The sequence below is a fragment of the Tachysurus vachellii genome, chromosome 12 (assembly GCF_030014155.1).
Source record: "Tachysurus vachellii isolate PV-2020 chromosome 12, HZAU_Pvac_v1, whole genome shotgun sequence".
NCBI lineage: Eukaryota > Metazoa > Chordata > Actinopteri > Siluriformes > Bagridae > Tachysurus > Tachysurus vachellii.
The window spans coordinates 9,379,332-9,392,459 of NC_083471.1; the positions used below are offsets into that span (position 1 = coordinate 9,379,332).

At 43.8% G+C, this 13,128-nt stretch overlaps 2 protein-coding genes and 1 long non-coding RNA gene across 8 annotated transcripts in view; 2 read left to right on the forward strand and 1 right to left on the reverse strand.

Moving 5' to 3' along the window:
- tnksb (tankyrase, TRF1-interacting ankyrin-related ADP-ribose polymerase b) overlaps positions 1-5,373 on the forward strand; it is a 12,200-nt gene extending 6,827 nt beyond the window's left edge. For 2 of the 6 annotated variants that reach the window (XM_060882844.1, XM_060882847.1), the window contains 19 exons: positions 1-42; positions 320-411; positions 533-611; positions 732-903; positions 1,060-1,139; positions 1,233-1,378; positions 1,732-1,897; positions 2,050-2,269; positions 2,367-2,476; positions 2,574-2,762; positions 2,909-3,095; positions 3,409-3,491; positions 3,587-3,707; positions 3,850-3,947; positions 4,136-4,210; positions 4,435-4,540; positions 4,642-4,828; positions 4,921-5,077; positions 5,181-5,371. The exon at positions 1-42 is cut by the window's left edge and continues 77 nt beyond it. In XM_060882844.1, coding sequence (XP_060738827.1) covers positions 1-42; positions 320-411; positions 533-611; positions 732-903; positions 1,060-1,139; positions 1,233-1,378; positions 1,732-1,897; positions 2,050-2,269; positions 2,367-2,476; positions 2,574-2,762; positions 2,909-3,095; positions 3,409-3,491; positions 3,587-3,707; positions 3,850-3,947; positions 4,136-4,210; positions 4,435-4,540; positions 4,642-4,828; positions 4,921-5,077; positions 5,181-5,267 — 2,397 coding nt within the window. In that variant the 3' untranslated portion in view covers positions 5,268-5,371. Of the gene's footprint in view, positions 43-319; positions 412-532; positions 612-731; positions 904-1,059; positions 1,140-1,232; positions 1,379-1,731; positions 1,898-2,049; positions 2,270-2,366; positions 2,477-2,573; positions 2,763-2,908; positions 3,114-3,405; positions 3,492-3,586; positions 3,708-3,849; positions 3,948-4,135; positions 4,211-4,434; positions 4,541-4,641; positions 4,829-4,920; positions 5,078-5,180 lie in introns of all 6 variants that reach the window. The other 4 variants (XM_060882846.1, XM_060882841.1, XM_060882842.1 and 1 more) reach the window with 4 other exon arrangements.
- A 785-nt stretch (positions 5,374-6,158) lies between these two features.
- On the forward strand, positions 6,159-10,875 carry idua (alpha-L-iduronidase). The gene is made up of 14 exons (XM_060883738.1): positions 6,159-6,476; positions 6,894-7,034; positions 7,444-7,526; positions 7,612-7,719; positions 7,800-7,895; positions 7,979-8,199; positions 8,284-8,463; positions 8,782-8,998; positions 9,330-9,539; positions 9,726-9,847; positions 9,918-10,043; positions 10,175-10,251; positions 10,362-10,462; positions 10,638-10,875. The coding sequence occupies exons 1-14, from the start codon at positions 6,331-6,333 to the stop codon at positions 10,736-10,738; spliced, it is 1,929 nt and encodes a 642-aa protein (XP_060739721.1). The 5' UTR covers positions 6,159-6,330; the 3' UTR covers positions 10,739-10,875.
- A 120-nt stretch (positions 10,876-10,995) lies between these two features.
- Positions 10,996-13,126, reverse strand: LOC132855027 (uncharacterized). The gene is made up of 4 exons (XR_009649285.1): positions 12,990-13,126; positions 12,670-12,724; positions 11,570-11,668; positions 10,996-11,368 (listed from the first exon to the last, which is right to left on the reverse strand). It is a non-coding gene; the product is annotated as an uncharacterized LOC132855027 (long non-coding RNA).
- Between the last annotated feature and the right edge of the window lie 2 nt (positions 13,127-13,128).

Genomic DNA, 13,128 nt, shown 5'->3' on the forward strand with positions numbered 1-13,128 from the left:
ATCATCAACTTTAAACACCCACACTCTCAGGACAGCGCACTGGTAACTCTCTCCCACATGAGTCACATTTGTCAACACATTTTTAGCAAACTCGCATTTTTCTTTTTTTGTTTTCTTGCTATTAAACCGATTCAGAGCTGATTTACATATTCATGTATATTTATTATTTCCTTGCATTGTTTATAAGGATATTTTAGATTCTTTAAATTAAGAGCCATACTTTACTTTTACTGATTTGTTTAGTTCTGTCATAAAGTGCATTGTTATTTCTTTGTGTGTGTGTGTGTGTGTGTGTGTGTGTGTGTGTGTGTGTGTGTAGCACTGTGCTGTGGCTTCTCCTCATCCCAAACGCAAACAGGTGACAGAGCTGCTGCTACGTAAAGGAGCCAACATCCACGAGAAGAACAAAGAGTGAGTCTCAGACACACACACACACACACACACACACACACACACACACACACACACACACACACAGCTTATCACTATGTATTAAATACATTCTATACTTCTTCTGTTTTTTTCCTTACAGCTTTATGACTGCATTCCACATGGCTGCAGAACGAGCTCATAACGACGTGCTGGAGGTTTTGCAGAAACACGGAGCAAAGGTACACACACACACACACAAAATTATAATTAAACATTAGCATTTAATTTCATTATATTTGTCCCCTATATAGGGTAGAAGAAATTAATGTTGAAAATCCTGTGTGTGTGTGTGCGCGTAGGTGAACGCAGTGGACAATCTGGGTCAAACAGGACTTCATAGAGCTGCTCTGGCCGGTCACATTCAGACCTGCCGGCTGCTGCTTGGCTACGGCGCTGACCCGTCAATCATCTCCCTCCAGGGCTTCACAGCTGCTCAGATGGGCAACGAGGCGGTGCAGCAAATACTCAGTGGTAAAATCACTAACACTGCGGCTCTTACTCCGTCTCTCCCTCCTGTCTGTCACATCAGCACTAGCCATTTGTGGGAGAATGCAGGGAGGAGTGTGTGTTATAACTGACTTCTTGTCTTTGTAACACGTTTGTGTTGCTTTTGATGTTTTCATCCAGAGAACATTCCAACTCGAAACTCGGATGCAGACTATCGCTTCTTAGAGGCAGCCAAGGCAGGAGACCTTGACACGGTGAAGGTGTGTGTGTGTGTGCGCGCTCTGATCCGTTGAATTTGGTGATGACAGAAGAAAACAAACAGCAAATAACAATATTTGTGTGTGTGTGTACAGCAAATGTGCTCTCCTCAGAATGTGAACTGTCGTGATCTGGAAGGACGTCACTCCACTCCACTGCACTTTGCTGCTGGTTATAACCGTGTGGCTGTGGTGGAGTATTTACTGCACCACGGAGCTGATGTACACGCCAAGGACAAGGGGTGAGACCTTTATTACAGTCATCATCATTTATTACAAATGTTATTACATCACAATACTCACCATACCTGTGTTGACAATCCGTCATCATCATAATCATCCTAATCCTCCGTTACTCCGATCATATCCTTCATAGCTGTAATCGCTTCATCAGACTAGTACGTTATTCTCCACCAACACTTTTAAACACAATGAGTCCTTAAACCTTCATAATCAGTGTGGCTGACTAAAATGATAGTTCTGAACTAAATCTATATACAGTACACAACACAGTACACATATAAAGCTTTTATTCTCTCTCTCCCTCCCTCCCTCCCTCTCTCTCTCTCTCTCTCTCTCTCTCTCTCTCTCTCAGAGGTCTGGTTCCTCTCCATAACGCCTGCTCATACGGTCACTATGAAGTAGCCGAGCTGTTGGTGCGTCATGGAGCATCAGTGAATGTAGCTGACCTGTGGAAGTTTACTCCACTGCATGAAGCTGCAGCCAAGGGCAAATATGAGATCTGTAAACTGCTGCTCAAGGTAACCTAATGTGTGCGCACACACACAAACACACACGCACACTTACTCTTAAACATATTAATGTATACCAATGTTTCAAGTATGTTTGAATTTTTATGCATTCACGTCATTGTTCTCATGTGTGTGTGTGTGTGTGTGTGTGTGCTCTGTAGCATGGTGCTGACCCATCAAAGAAAAACCGCGATGGTAATGTGGCTATGGATATGGTAAAGGACGGAGACACGGACATCCAGGACCTCCTGCGTGGAGACGCCGCCCTGCTGGATGCTGCAAAGAAAGGCTGCCTTGCCCGTGTCCAGAAACTGTGTACCAGTGATAACATTAACTGTAGAGACACACAGGGCAGGAACTCTACACCCTTACACCTTGCAGGTACACACACACACACACACACACTTTTGTAAAGATGTAGGGAATTTGCTATTGTTTATTCATGCACCTTGTGTGTGTGTGTGTGTATGTGTTTTAGCTGGCTACAATAACCTGGAGGTAGCAGAATACTTGTTGGAGCATGGTGCAGATGTTAACGCACAGGACAAAGGAGGTCTGATCCCACTGCACAATGCTGCTTCCTATGGGGTGAGAAAAACTACTACAGCTCTAAACACTGGCTACATCACCTCCCACATGCACTAAACACTCTTTCCTGTCTCTCTGTCTGTCTCTCTGTCTCTAGCATGTGGACATTGCAGCTCTGCTGATCAAGTTCAACACGTGTGTGAATGCCACAGATAAGTGGGCGTTCACTCCGCTGCACGAGGCTGCTCAGAAAGGAAGGACACAGTTGTGCGCACTGCTGCTGGCTCACGGCGCTGATCCTACCATGAAGAACCAGGAGGGCCAGACTGCGCTGGACTTAGCCACGGTATGTTAATGTAGAGGCCAGCGCTCTACACAACCGTCTACTAGCTGCTGTACACCAAATGTATACTTTTTGTGGAGAGCTGAAGATCTTATAGAGTTTATAAAATAATGTTATGTTCTCTCTCTCTTTCTCTCTCTCTCTACCAGGCGGATGATATCCGGGCTCTGCTGATGGACGCCATGCCTCCTGATTCACTGCCCAGCTGTCTGAAACCTCAAGCCACGGTGCTGAGTGCCAGTCTGATCTCCCCTGCCTCCAGCATCGACAACCTGAGTGAAGGAGCCTGTGGGGGTGCCGATGGGGCCACAGGGGGCGAGCGCAAGGAGGGAGAGGGTGTGTGTGTGTGTGACTGTGAGTGTTTGTCTGTATGTGTGTGTGAGAGTGTACATCAACACACCACCAAACATTTTCTACACTGTCATATTTACAGAGAGCCAGTCAGTGTATGTCACTTGATTATAAATGTTAGTCCACTATTAAATTATTTTAAAAGGATAAAAGGGATGCACATGTGACTGTTAACAACCAGACGAGTATGGCAACAGAATAAAGAGAGGGAAAAGGGAGAAGGATGAAATTAAAATCAGTAAAACTCTAAGCAAATGTGGAGATAAATTACGTGTTTCCATGTTTTTTTTCACAGCAGTGGCTGTGTTGGATATGAACATCAGTCAGTTCCTGAAGAGTCTGGGCCTGGAACATCTCAGAGATATTTTTGAGCGTGAACAGGTGAGACATGAGACACAGTGTCTTTGTCACTGCTGAGGGAGTTTATCTTCAGTTCATCACTCAGTCTTGTGTGTGTGTGCATGTGTAATGCATAGATCACTCTGGATGTACTGGCTGATATGGGACACGAGGAGCTGAAGGAGATCGGAATAAATGCCTACGGACACAGACACAAACTAATCAAAGGCATTGAGAGGCTGTTAGGGGGTCAGCAGGGTGAGTACACAAACACACACACACACTTTATTGTTAATTATATTAGCAGAAGCATGTCACTGAAGTAAAGCTCCTACACTGTACATGTATTTAGTTGATACCTTAAAGTGTGTGTGTGTGTGTGTGTGTGTGTGCGCGTCAGGTGCGAATCCGTACCTGGCCTTCCACTGCACAGCTCAGGGAACTCTCCTCATTGACCTGCCTCCTGACGACAAGGAGTTCCAGTCTGTGGAGGAGGAGGTACACACTGCACCATACAACGCACTGTCCTGTAAAACACATAGCTAGTCCTCATAACTGTGTGTGTGTGTGTGTGTGTGTGTGTGTGTGTGTGTGTGTGTGTGTGTGTGTGTGTGTGTGTGTGTGTGTGTGTGTGTGTGTGTGTGTGTGTGTGTGTGTGTGTGTGTGTGTGTGTGTGTGTGTAACAGATGCAGAGCACGATCCGTGAGCACAGAGACGGAGGAAATGCTGGAGGAGTTTTTAACAGATACAACATCATCAAGGTGCTGCACCACAATACAGTTTTAGCCACTATACACTCTATACTCACTACACACACTATTTTTCCTTCCGGTGAGCCCAGTGAAGCCCAGTGAAGTGTTAATGCTGATCATTAGTGTTTGAAATTTCAATATCTGAACATCTGTAATGTAAAGAAATGTCACAGCACATCATGTACTGCATGGATAGGTCATGTATTGAGGTGTGTGTGTGTGTGTGTGTGCAGATCCAGAAGGTGGTGAACAAGAAGCTGCGTGAGCGTTACACACACCGCCAGAAGGAGATCTCTGATGAGAACCATAATCACCAGAACGAGCGCATGCTGTTCCATGGTACACACACATACACGCGCGCGCACACACTTTCTATGCTGGTTATTCTTACCTCTGGGTGACATGCTGACTCTGACTGTGTTTATTGTGCCGGTGTTCAGGTTCTCCGTTTATTAACGCCATCATCCATAAAGGTTTTGACGAACGTCATGCCTACATTGGCGGCATGTTTGGGGCCGGAATCTACTTTGCAGAAAACTCTTCCAAAAGTAACCAGTATGTTTATGGCATCGGAGGGGGGACAGGATGCCCCACTCACAAAGACCGCTCCTGTTACGTGTGCCACAGGTAAGCAAGGCCACCACAGAGAGGTGTGTTATTATTACATTTACTGTTAATGGTGATAACAGCTGTACTTACTGAACGTGTGTGTTTTCTAGGCAGATGCTGTTCTGCAGGGTGACTCTGGGGAAGTCGTTCTTGCAGTTCAGTGCGATGAAGATGGCTCATGCTCCTCCTGCCCATCACTCAGTTATCGGGAGGCCCAGTGTGAATGGCCTGGCTTACGCAGAGTATGTTATCTACAGAGGGGAGCAGGTACACACACACCAAATGTACACCCAAACACACTCCACGCAAGTTACTTTACTTTCTGACACGCTGATTTTGTGTGATATACAATGTGGTGTGTGTTTTTCAGGCATATCCAGAGTATCTCATCACCTACCAGATCGCAAAACCAGAGTGTAACACGCAGAGCACCATAGGAGCACAGCAGAAATCATAGTCTCTTTCTCTCTCTCTCTGTCTCCCTGTCCCCATCTCTCTCTCTCCAATTCTCTCCCTCTCTTTCTCTCTCTCTCTCTCTCTCCCTCTTTCTCCTCTCTCTCTGTCTCCCCTCTCTCTCCACCTCTCTCTCTCTCTCTCTCTCTCTCTCTCTCTTTCTCTCTCCCTCTTTCTCCTCTCTCTCTCTCTCTCTCTCTCTGTCTCCCACCTCTCTCTCTCTCTCTCTCTCTCTCTCTCTCTCTCTGTCTCCCACCTCTCTCTCTCTCTCAGCAAGATATTTGTGTGATTATTGCACAGGTGAAATGTGAACCGTCGCCTAGGCGGATGTCGTTTTCGTGCTGTTGCCATGTATGAATTTTGAATTTGCACTTTTTAAAGATGGAGTAATTTAAGTTATTTGAAAGAATCAGGATTGTGAAGTGAACTTTCTGTACAGACATAAATAACAATGTAAAAGACCTTGTGATTAACTGATCTGTTGTATTCAAGTTGTATTTTAAAGAAAGCCTTGTTTTGTTTCTGTTTGTTAATTTCTTTTAAATAAACCTCATTGTAACATCAGGCTGAGTCACAGTTATTCCCTGTTTAGAAGGTCAGCAAAAGAAAACGACATTTATAGAACATTAAAATAGTTATAATCCAAAATGAGTTGACTGCGGCGTTGTAGAACATTTATTTTAAATGGGTTTAATTTGTAAATGTGGACTAATTTTAACTAAAACGGCCTACTACATAAAACTAATGTAGCTCTGACACGAAATATTGTAAAATAAAGCGTCACTCCTTAAATAAAAAGAAACAAAAATATACTGTGTGTCATAATACATGTTTTTGCTGTAATGCTGAATTATGAAAGTCTCTCGGCGCTTTTAAATGACGTCATATTGTTTTGAAAAGAGCACCGGAACAGAAAAGTATCGTTGGACGTTTATACATCATTTTGTTTAAAATATTTTATATCTAGTTAGAAGTGGATAAGAGTTTCAGTAAGATGATGTAGACGCGAGATGTATTGATAAAGGATATAAATATAGTTAGAGAGCTGCTGTGTCAGTGTAACAGACATGAAGGACGCCGCCTGTGTGTGCGGTTTAATTACAGCGATGTTTATGTCGCTGTGTTCAGTGTCTTCATCTGATATACAGCTGATAGTGAGAGCTGATCAACCTGTTAGTAACATCACACACTTCTGGAGGAGCACTGGCTTCTGGTGAGAACACACACGCACACATACACACTCTCTCTCACACACACACACACACACTCACATACACACACGCGCGGTTTTTAAAGTTAGGTTAAAAACATACCTTTTTGAATCAGCATATGGTCCAGGGTGAAATTTTATTTTACTATTTTACTTACAATTTTATTGTACTGTATGGTGTGCTTGTGTTCTTCTATTGTTTTTTTTTTGCATTGATGTAAAGCACACTGGTCAACTGGTGTTTGTAGTTGTGCTATAGAAATAAAATTGACATTGACACTCACACATACACACACACTCTCACACACACATATATAGACACACACTCTCTCACACACATTCACACTTACACACACACGCAACTTACTGTACTAGAACAGTTTATTGCTTATGCTTATCAGTGTGTGTGTGTGTGTGTAGTCCTCCTCAGCCACACACCAGTGCTCACCTTTATGACCTGAGTAAAGATGAGCAGCTGAACCTGGCTCTTCTTGGCTCTGTTCCTCATGCCGGCCTGCAGCAGGTGAGGATCCACTGGATGCTGGAGCTGGTGTCTGCTCGGTAAGTGTGTGAGTGCTGTTACTGTCACCACACTTCTGCAGTACCTCAATGACTCTTACACTGTTAGATGATAGATGTAAAGAGCTGAAATGATGCTGTGACGTGTCTCTAAACCTGCCAACAGGACGGTGATGTGAGTAAATGAGGGAAGTGAACAGTGTAGAGTGAGTGGAGGTGTTTATTCGTGTTAATGTGTGTAAATTAAGTTCTACTTACATTTGGATTCAGATTTAATAAAATATTTGTGCAGAAATGTCACCTCACTGATAGAATATTATAATGATAGTGACACAAAAATGTACACTTTATTTCATGATTAATGCACCAGTATATCATTAAAGCTGACTTAAATAATCAGCTGAGTGTGTGTGTATGTGTATGTGTATGTATTTGTATGCGTGTTATTCAGGATTGTAAATGGTGAATATCACTACAACTTCTCATACCTGGATGAGCTAATGGAGCTGCTATTGCAGAACGGCCTGCAGCCCGGTGAGACCACTGATCTTCCTCACACCTTACACTCACTCACCCCTCATACCTGTCCTTACTGTGTGTGTGTTTGTGTTTCGTGAAGGCTTTGAGCTGATGGGCAGCGTCAACGGCACTTTCAGTGACTTTGAGAACAAAACCCAGGTGTCTGAGTGGCAGAGGCTGGTTTACCTCACAGCTCAGAGATACATCGGTGAGACACACAGAACTCTGATCTCTGGGAGTGTGTGGTCTCATGTTGTGTGCCATACAAAAATGTGTGTTTGTGTGTAGAGAGGTACGGTTTGGACATCGTCTCCAGGTGGAACTTTGAGACATGGAACGAGCCGAACAATCACGACTTTGACAACGTCACGATGACCATTCAGGGTAAAGAATAAAACAAACCAGGTGAAAATAAAACGAGAAATGACTGTGTATCAATTCTGTGCGTGTGTGTGTTTCTTCCTCAGGGTTCCTGAACTACTATGACGCATGTTTGGCTGGTCTGCGTAATGCCAGTGTGACTCTGAGGCTCGGAGGTCCGGGGGACTCGTGTCACACTCCTCCTCACTCTCCATACTGCTGGGCCTTACTGCAGCACTGCCACGACACACACACACGCAACCCTGACACACACTTTAACACACACCTCGACACACACAGCCTCCACTACATCGCCCTGCACAAGAAGGTGTGTGTGTTATAGAGAGAAGGTGGTGCTTTACAAGTACTGAAGCATTTAATAGGTGTGTGTTTGTGTTTGTGTGTGTTACAGGGTGGAGGCGGTACAATCCCAATCCTGCAGCAGTTAATTGACACAATGCAGGAGATCCAGCAGCGGTTTCCTCTGTTCCGTTCACTTCCTGTTTATAACGACGAGGCCGATCCACTCGTCGGCTGGAACAAACCACTCGTCTGGCGCGCTGATGTCACCTACGCTGCCATGGTGATCAAGGTACACACACTGCCTTCAGATAGGTTCATGTGTTGATGAGAGGCTTCCAGATAAGCTCTGGCTCTCAGTGTTGAGGATAGGTTTCACTGTGTCAGGAGTTTAGAGAGAGAGAGAGATGATCCTGAGCGCTGACTCTTTTCATCTGATCACCATGAGGCTTCACTGTGGCGCTTAGTTACATTCAGAAGGCAATTATTGACAGGAGCAGGTAGACTGTAGCATAAGGGTTAGCAATATCGCTGTCAGTCTTTACCCTATACCAACACTAGCAGGTGACACGTCCTGATGGAGTGTGTGTGTGTGTGTGTGTGTGTGTAGGTGATCTCTCAGCACCAGGACCTTCTCATTTCTGATGTGAACAACACCATCAACTTCACACTGCTGAGCAATGACAACGCCTTCCTGAGTTACCATCCACATCAGTTCACCCAGCGCACGCTAACCGCCCGCTTCCAGATCAACAACACACACACACCTCACGTCCAGTTCATACGCAAACCTGTCCTCACCGCCATGGGCCTGCTCGCCCTGCTAGGTTATTTTTAGCTATTTTAGTCACACACACAAACACACACACACACACTCTTTCCTGATGTCATTAGCGGAGTGCTGTCTGTTAGCTTTCAGTCATGATTAGCAGAATAACTGATGTTTATTATTTTCACACAGAAGTAAAGATTTAAAAAAGTTTCTTTCTGCTCTGTATCTAATATCGTGTAGAAGTCTCAATGTTTATTACCTGAGCGTTTAGTTTGCGATGTTACCATGGAAACAGGGATGTTTGGGATGTTACCGTGGAAACAGGGACGTTTGGGATGTTACCATGGAAACATGGAAACAAAGTGTTAACTGTTTCTTCTGCACAGGTGAGCAGCAGGTAAAGGTTACCATGGTGACACGAGACCCTCAGGAAGAGAGTTCAGTGGGTGTGCTAGCTAGTGTACACACACCCCAGCTCACACACACTGCTGATAGCTGGCAGAGTGCCGTACTTCTGTACAACTGCAGAGACAACGTCACCTCCAACACCACGGATACCATCACACTGAACATCACAGGAGCCCCCACACACACCGGTACACACGCACACACACACACACACTCTGTTTTATATTCAGCTGTACACCACAAACACCAGCTAAGCAATTGTTTTGAATATGTCCCTGAAACTGACAAACCAGCATAGCTGCTATTGTGGAGGTGTTGTTGAGGTAACGTTAATGTGATGTTGAGGTAATGTTGTTGTTGAAACTGTGCTGCAGATGTAATGTATGTGATGCGCTACATGGACAATGTTGTTAGTAACCCGTATAAATTGTGGAGTCAGATGGGCAGCCCAGATTATCCCACAGTGCAACAACTCACACAGCTCAGGGGTCAAGAGGTAACACACACACACACACACAAAGTAAATGTCTGGGTATGAATATAAATAACAGTGTGTGTGTGTTCAGGATGCTCAGACAGATGGCCCCATCCCAGTCCCCACTCAGGGAGTTCTGTCTCTTAGGGTGAAACTTCCTGTTCCCTCCATACTGCTCATCCACCTCTGTGCTCGGTCCACACAGACACCTGGACAGGTGAGACACACAAATACACACACACACACACCTGGACTGTGCAGGACACATGCTGCCAAGTTTTTATGCTTCCTATATCATTTAAATATTTTGTGTGGGTTTGTGTGTGTGTAATGTTTCCTGTTGTGCAGGTGAACGGTTTGCGTTTCGTCTCCATCACTAAAGGTCAAGTCCTTATCGTGTGGAAGGATCGTGACGTCAGCACCAAGTCCGAACATCATGATTTCTGAGTCTACATTATTATCCTTAAACGTCTCATCTTGTGGGACACATGGAATTACTCTTTACACATGTCTCCTTCTCTGCTTTCGGTTGCAGGTGTGTGAAGACGTATGAGGTGGAGTTCTCCAGAGACGGAGTTACGTTTCAGAGGATTAATTTCAGAGACACAGTGTTCACCTCTTACACTTTCTCACCAGGTGAGCTGTGCTCCGCTACACACACATACTACTGTCACACATCTGCTTTTCAAGCCAGATGTTCTGAACTTATCGGGATTATAAAGAAGATTCCACAAACTACACAGACACATGTAATGAAACCACATGTAGATCTGGATGTGTGTGAAGTTTTCTTCTGGTGTTTGTTCCTCAGAGTGTCTGGATGTGTGTGGATTATACAGAGTGAGAGCCGTGGACTTCTGGGGACGAGCAGGACCGTATTCCCCTACAGAAAGATACACAGAGTTCTGCTGACCAGGACACACACACACACGTCTCTCAATCCCATCATCTGAGTTTATAAATCTAGATTTTTCTTCACGATCTAATGAATGTTTTGTATGTAAATATGATCATTTTTATAATCTTATTAAATGCTTCCTCACTGAGAATACTTTCCAGAACATTCCTTTAAGTCTGCTCTAGATATTTGTTTTCCTTGGTTACACTGAAACTGCTTTGTAAACACTCACTACAGCTTTTAGAAATCACAGACACCTTGGACTGGAAACTGAATTCATAATCAGAGAACATTTATTTATTTATAAATTCTCCTGACAAATGACTGTTTGAATTGATCACAGAGTGAGACACAACTGAGGAATTAATAATGAACATTAGACATGAACACGATGTGTGTTCTGATCCACTCAGGCATCTGGTACAGACCATGTTCATAAAGAAATTGAGGGAAAGAAAGACTCAGGCATACAGGTGCTCACGGATTGTGTGAATTTTACTAATACACAGAAATTGTATTCACTGTAAAACAGCAGGTAATAATGTAGAAGGTGGTGAGTGATGAGAAGAACGTTGAGACCTCCATAACGGGTCCATAAAGACAAACACTTCAGAGTTCTTACTTCAGGATCGTATCTTCATTTGCTGGTGGAGGGAAAAAACTAAATTAGAGATTTGAGGTTTAAACGCACAGCAGGATGAAATGTGGTGTTGATGATCAGGTGTGTGACAGAACCAAAGCAAACACTGACCCCACCATTTGCTTTTAAAATGAACTGAATCCAAATGTTTGGTCTTGGAAGTGTGTGTGTGTGTGCGTGTGTGTGTGTGTGTGTGTGTCTTTACCCTCAGCCAGCTGTTTGGCTATGCGTTCTTGTTCCTCCCTCATTTTCCTTTCCTCCTCCTCGATCCTCCTCTCCTCCGCTGCTACGGGCTTCAGGTAATCTGCACAAACACCACATTTTAAAATACATCACCATGGCAACAGACATTTGTTACTGACTGGCTAGCAGGTGTGTGCTATTTTCCAACATCGGGTCACCTCTGAACAAATTCACGACCATAAATCAACAACTATCATGCAACAATCATATATGGAGATAACAGGATAAAACTGATCCAAACAACATGTGCGTGTGTAGCCTCTAGGAGAAACATGATGCATAACTAATAGACAACTATAAACTATAATAGATAACAGTCACTGATGTTTATAGACTAAAGAATTCAGATTGTTTCACGAAGTTCCTCTATAAGGAGTCGACTCTTTGAATCCTAAAAGGCTCACTGCCATTTTTGTCTAAATTCTGCTCATTCTGATGGGTTTTATCAAACAGTAATACTCTTGTGTTTCTTGACCTCACAAACAAGTATAGTCAAAGTTTACAGAAATCATCATTAAACACCTGGGACTCTGATCCATTCACACTAAAGAATGCTCAGATAATGAAATTGAAATAGATAATGATAATGAAAAATATGCTGCCTGCGTACATAAGAAAACTTCTCATTCATGAGTCGACTCTAAAGGTTCACATAAAAGAACTGATCCAATGAGCTGAAATCATACACAAACGACTCAGCACTACTGAACTCGCTAACCTTCACCTCACCGGCACTGGAGCTCGAATATCTTTAGTGTCTCAGCATTGAGATCATGTTAAAACCTAGATGCGTGTCCTGTGAGAGTGAAATAACCAAAAACTGACTATCAAATGTGTAAAGAAATGTCTGTAAGTGAAGAACAGCCGCGGGTCACCTCCTCTGTCGACTCAAAAACAAGAGGAGACAAAGGATAATCTCACAGAGATCCACTATTTAAATTGTGTTTAAATAACCGTGTGTGTGTGTGTGTGAATGTGAGGGAGTGTGCGCGAGTGTTTGTGAGTGTTGAGTGTGTGAGTGTGTGTTGATGGACTGTCAGTGTGTTCAATGTCCACACTCACCATAGCGCTTTTTGCCGTAGATGATCCCCACGATCAGAGCCGAGTACCTGGCTGTCTGTAAACACAAACACGGTCATGATCTAACCCCAACACCACCCAACCCCAACATGACCTAACCCCAACACAATCTAACCTCCTCATTAACACTCACACGAACAGCCAGAAGTCCGTTATTACAGATAAACAGCTGTAACCCTGAGACAGCTAGATGCTAACACTTAGCTTCAGCATAACACAGAAAATAAACCCATATTTAAATTAAATGTTTCATTAATATCACTTCAGGACAGTTTTACACTTAATGACAGTTAATAACTAACCTTAATAAGGGGTGAAACCTGCACAGGAGGCACCATTTCTATCCGTCTTTTAGCTCACAGCCGACAGAAGGTCAGAGACAAGCAGGAGCAAAGGATCATGGGAAAATCCTGACACTTATCTTAACGTCACCGCTGACTG